We start from the raw sequence: 6,000 nt of genomic DNA, 5'->3' as shown, positions 1-6,000 counted from the left end.
AAATGATGAGCTGAAGCTACTTGATTCCAGGAAACAGGTGGAATCAGTGGGTTTAAAGCCCCCCACTGCACATTGGGGAGCTCAGCTCAGCCCCCTGCTGAGATCCAGCAGGAGCAGCAAAGACCCGGACAAATTACACACATTACTTCAACCAGATCAGGTGCAAACACATTTGTCTCTTCAATCTGGTAACACCTTCACAGAAGTAGCTGGACCATATGTGAGTTAACAAGGAGTCTTGCTGACTTGTAGCAAGTCATTTCCAACTGGGTGTGAGAGGGGTGGGGGGGAGCGCGTGGTGGTCAGGTGGTCCGGGAGAAGATGCCAGCCATCCTGGTGGCATCAAAGATGAAGTCAGGACTCCCCAAACCCAAACCGGTGCACAGCGCCCTGCCCATCCCCCAGACCCACAGCAAGCCCTCAGCGATAGGTCTGACCTCGACACCACACAAGACCCACATCCCCTCCAGGGGCCAGCAGGTGGGCGCAGGACCCCCGAGGAGCATCACACGAGGGTTTGAGGATGGAGAAGACACTCAGGTCAGGATGTAAAACGATCACCTCCACCCTCTACTGCTTGGTGGTTTTCCACTTTAATCCAATGTTATTTGGTTAGACTGTTAAGCTAAGAACACTCAATCATTACAGAGAACAGTACTTAATGCATGTAGCATCACTGCCTACTTAAACTAGTTAGAGTAGGAGAGAAATCTGTGCAGCCTTTTTGAAGCAGATTTGTGATTTAGAACACTTTGCTGAATTATGATTTATTTTCTCCAAGATCCTGTCTCCCTAAATAGTCTTTTCAGAGTTTGGCAGAAATCTAGAGTATATTCTTTCAATAATATTCAATTTTTACTAATAAGACAATTATATTCTCAATGTAAGCCTCTTTCCGCCCTATTGTGATGTAAATGATGTTTTAGTCAATTTTGTTGAATGATGAAGAAAATCCATATTTCTGAGTTCTCTCGACATGTGAAGACATTTAGTATCTCTCTCAGTCGATATCAGATGGCAGTCACTTCATATTGTGTCAATGTGTGTTTATATTTTCCTGTGCGTCCTGTCATGGTGGCTCTTTGAGTGATAATGTAATTGTAAGTCAATACAGGGAATTTCAGTTTGCAGTTTGGCATAACAGAAACACTATGCCATTTCCAGCTATTTCCTGGTATAAGAAAGCGCATGCTGTGCCTCTGTTGTCCAGGATGGCTGGTAGCAGGATGTCAGGGTGGCTGTTTGCTGTGTTTGTGTGAAATATTGGCTCTTAGCAACCCCACACAAACGGCAGCAGCATGAGAGGGATCGCTCTTAACGCCATGTAAGGCAGTGAGGGGACGAGCTGTCTGTGTGTGTTTGTGTGTTACAGAGCCAGCGTGTGCATGCTTGGCAACCCATCCTTACAGTAAGTGTGACTTGGAGCCACTGAGGCATCCAGCACTCCGTTGTTTAGGGTTCTGGTGTGATGATGATGATGATGAGGATGATGATCATGACCGTGTGAGGAGATAATTCAGTAGCCCAGCGCTGCCGCCGGACACGGCACACGTCCGCTGCCGGTGGCATTTGTTTAGTGGCCAATCACGGTCTCACTGACCTACTTCCATGGCTTTCTCTCCTTCTCTCTCTCTCTCTCTCTCTCTCTCTCTCTCTCTCTCTCTCTCTCTCTCTCTCTCTCTCTCTCTCTCTCTCTCTCTCTCTCTGCCCCTGTGGTGCTGATGATGCAGCCGGCTTCTTCACCCTTGGCTGGGTTAACCCTTCACCTTCCTGGCCAGCGGCAGTGATGTGAAAACTGCAGACATGTACTGAATTCCATCACTGCTCAGTCTCTATCTTGTTTGTGTGTGTGTGTGTGTGTGTGTGTGTGTGTGTGTGTGTGTGTGTGTGTGTGTGTGTGTGTGTGTGTGTGTGTGTGTGTGTGTGTGTGTGTGTGTGTGTGTGTGTGTGTGTGTGTGTGTGTGTGTGTGTGTGTGTGTGTGTGTGTGTGTGTGTGTGTGTGTGTGTGTGTGTGTGTGTGTGTGTGTGTGTGTGTGTGGTGTGTGTGTGTGTGTGTGTGTGTGTGTGTGTGTGTGTGTGTGTGTGGTGTGTGTGGTGTGTGTGTGTGTGTGTGTGTGTGTGTGTGTGTGTGTGTGTGTGTGGTGTGTGTGTGTGTGTGTGTGTGTGTGTGTGTGTGTGTGTGTGTGTGTGTGTGTGTGTGTGTGTGTGTGTGTGTGTGTGTGTGTGTGTTGTCAAGAGAATCACCTTACAAATGCCATTAGTCTTTCGTGGCAAATCGGGTTTTTTTTAACAGCAGGACAGTACATGATGTTGGTCATCTCATGTTATCAGGCAGTACTCCAAAATATGTTGCGCATATCAGGATTGATTGATAAAGTGACAAATATCAATGAACTTGGGCTAGATAAACAGGGGGATATATAATGTTCAGAGTGTGGCAGTCAGAGGCTTTCTGTTGTCCACCTGCTGCTGCAAAAAGAGACCTTGCTTTTGTACGGTCACTTTTGAAAAATGTAGGCCTTGTAACTAATTGTGAATATATCTGCACTTTCTTTGTTGTTCAGAGTTTGAATTTGTATGCTTTTTGCACTTATTGTAAGGCACTTTTGATAAAAGCATCAGCCACATTAAAGGGAGAAAGAAATTCCCTCTTTGCTTAAAAGGAAGCTTTCACAACCAACATACAAAAATATATAACAAATGGTGTCTATCCGCATCGTTTTGCACCAATAAGCTCCTCAGATTGGAAAAAGACAGATTCTCTAATAGTCCATTGTATCCCTATAATACAGCACAGGAGTGTTAGTTGCCTCGTAGCTCAGTTTTATCGTCCTCATTTCTGGAATGTGTCTGCCGGGATCACTCCGGGGACTGAGTGAACTGGAGGAAGGATTTGCTGGCGATGACGCTGAAAGCCTCCGCGCTGCATCTCTGTCAGTGTGGGTCTAACCCGTGGTGGATTTACTGACAGATAGAGAGAGCCTGCTTTATGTTTCTTTCATGGCTTAGGAGACACAATGTGGAGAGAAGTCTGATAATCAGGAATAGTCATTTCACTTAAAACAATCTGGAGCTAAAATGTTGCACCAATTTCAACTATCATACAGGGAGAAAACCCATCATAAGGAGAGGCGAAGAGACAGATTTCAGCACCCACAGTGGCAACAAATAGTTCTGAATCCAGTACAGTCATAGGAGTGGGTTGAGGTCTGACTCATTTCTCTACTAGGAACAGTTGTCCTCTCTGTTGCACTATCTCTGCACTCTTTATCTTCATTTGACCTTTAATGAATCACAGTGGTCTCTTGAGCTCTAAATCTAAATCCAAAATCAAACCAACGCCTAACGAGAAAGGTGAAGAAAAGAGGTATATTTATAAATGGGTATAGAAACCATAGACAAATCAAGGGATGTTTCTTGGGCGTTCTGGGAAATGTAGGACATGCTGTAACGGAGGTAAACAAGGTGAGGTTGAGGATCAGTGTGTACCAAGAAACTTAAACACAAAATACATTAACTGTGACACGGATAACTTCCAACAGCACATGTTTGCCGTAATCTTATAGGATTAGTGGATTCATGCCAGGACGTAGACGAGGCTCCTCTTCTTCACAAAGCTGGACGACCCAGTTGTCACTAAACACACAAACAAGTTATGTACACCTGTCACAAAGGGTTCATATATATATTGCAACGAGAGCAGCAGGAGGCAGAGGGAAACATCCAGGCCATGTTAACCGTGTGCACACTTAGCCTTGTGTTTGTGCGCGTGCGCGTGCATGTGTGAAGTCTGGCACACTGCTGAATTTGATGTGAAGGTGATAGTCTGGAAATGTGTGAATGATATTTGAAGCCATGCGCTGGCGTGTGTGTGTGTGTCTTTCTGTCTGATGTGGGGCACCACATGAAATGAGATGCTGCTCTGACCTTTAACCTTTTGCCATACTGTCATTATAAAAAGACAGAGCAAAGCTTTGAACACATACTCTGCTGCCCTCTAGTGTTTATGTGTTTTCTCTACACCTAATTGTGTGTGTGTGTGTGTGTGTGTGTGTGTGTGTGTGTGTGTGTGTGTGTGTGTGTGTGTGTGTGTGTGTGTGTGTGTGTGTGTGTGTGTGTGTGTGTGTGTGTGTGTGGTGTGTGTGTGTGTGTGTGTGTGTGTGTGTGTGTGTGTGTGTGTGTGTGTGTGTGTGTGTGTGTGTGTGTGTGTGTGTGTGTGTGTGTGTGTGTGTGTGTGTGTGTGTGTGTGTGTGTGTTTCAAGGCCACTGTCTCTGCTTTTCTATTCATCTTTAATGCTTGCGTTTTATCATCGATCACCTTCTCTATTTTTGCGATTATTGTTTTTTTCTTTCTCCCCTTTTTGAAATCCAATACCTCATGGTTGCCAGCTCATTGATCCTTAGCAACATCTTCGAGGAAGAGTAGGTTCAAACGGAGAATCTCTGAAAGCCACATTCAAAGCAGAATGCTATGTGGAGCATGCAGATGCCTTTATACAGTAAGTCGTGAACACAAACAGGAGTGTGGAGTCGCACGCTCAATCAAATATGAGAACACGTGCAGCCACAGAGAGAGATGTGTCCGGGTGCTGGTGTGATAAGGAGCTCCTATCTTAATAAGCATCTTGCCAAATACAGGCTTAAATCATTCTCTGTGTAAAGACTGGCTTCATTAGACTCATTATGAAAGCTCATCCAGGCCTCAGAGCTGAATCCCAATCTCATTAAAGAATAGTGGGACCGGTGGAGAGGGTCTTAGGCCAACTCCGCTCACGAACCAGGATCCACAGTTTAGACAGCCCCCATCACTACTGTGCGATCGATGCATCACTAATGCAGAGTTCCATTTATTCAACTTCCTCCATTCTTGAAGATGTGTAATTGCTCGAGATTTATTTGATAATTAGAATTATTTAAATTGGCAGTAATTTCATTCCAGGAATTGGTTTGACCGTGAACTCACACTACTCAGGTTATGTGTGAACTCATTACATTATGATGGATTCAGAGCTAATTAAATGACCCGAAATGGCAAACTATGGATCAGTGGCGATGGAGGATGGAGATTAAATATATGACTTGATAAATACATTTAGTTAAAACCGAAGAGGAAAACCAGGAATGACATTTCATTTTGTTGACTGGTTACCCATCTATGTACATTTGAACATATGTTTTTATGTCTGTGTTTCCCTTCTAATAAAACAAAAAAATGTTGTTGAAACATTCAGTCAATTTTAAAATATATAATCTTTTTAAATATTACACTTCTATAACTGGACGTGTTGCTATTCTAATTTGTATATCATACATTTAATATATAGAGGGTTTTGATCTGTTGGTGGGACAAAACAAGACGCAATTATTATGAATAACTTAATAATGAATAATAAAATATTTAATATCAGTATCTTCAGTCTTCAAATGTCAGCACTAGGCTTTAATATCTATCTCACTTGACCTGAAGACCCTGAGAAGAGCTCTCTCGTGTCTTGAGCCTCTCCCCTCCTCCCCTTCTCCCCAGCATCCTGTGAGAGGCAATAATGACTTTCTTTTATGGCTGTAACATCCAGCCAGTGTCCTGAAGACTGTCCCAGCAGGTGAGAGTGCAAGGCGGAGCACCACAGAGCTGCATTACATTGCTAATGCCCTGCTGCCCGCCCAGAGGAGGACAGATTGGGTGGGGGACTATATTGCTGCTTTCTTTTATTACCATGACAAAGGGCCACACATACACATATGTCTCCTCAGGAGGAGATGCAAGTTAAAGGCAGAATGAATGGATGTTTTACTGATTTATTGTTGGGGAGTTCATTGTTCAAAGGAATAACAGAGATTTAACAGACTACACGAGTACTGACAAAGGGTGCAGGGACACATCTTGTTAGGTCTTGTAAGTGATACTCGTGGATTCAATTTATGCAGTTTATCAGCTTGTGGTTGTTTATGACACAGTTGTCATGGAAAAGCCTATTCTCCAATTCAGAAGGCCACCAGAAA

At 43.9% G+C, this 6,000-nt stretch overlaps 1 protein-coding gene across 1 annotated transcript in view; it reads left to right on the top strand.

Annotated features, from left to right (window-relative positions):
* Positions 1–301: 301 nt before the first annotated feature.
* nav2a (neuron navigator 2a) overlaps positions 302–6,000 on the top strand; it is a 104,367-nt gene continuing 98,668 nt past the window's right edge. The window contains exon 1 of the mRNA XM_034116206.1: positions 302–540. Within this exon, the coding sequence (XP_033972097.1) occupies positions 322–540 (219 nt within the window). The 5' untranslated portion in view covers positions 302–321. The remainder of the gene's footprint in view (positions 541–6,000) is intronic.

The sequence above is a fragment of the Trematomus bernacchii genome, unplaced genomic scaffold (assembly GCF_902827165.1).
Source record: "Trematomus bernacchii unplaced genomic scaffold, fTreBer1.1, whole genome shotgun sequence".
NCBI lineage: Eukaryota > Metazoa > Chordata > Actinopteri > Perciformes > Nototheniidae > Trematomus > Trematomus bernacchii.
Note: the sequence above shows the minus strand (reverse complement) of the source record. Positions and strands in the feature narration are given on the sequence as shown.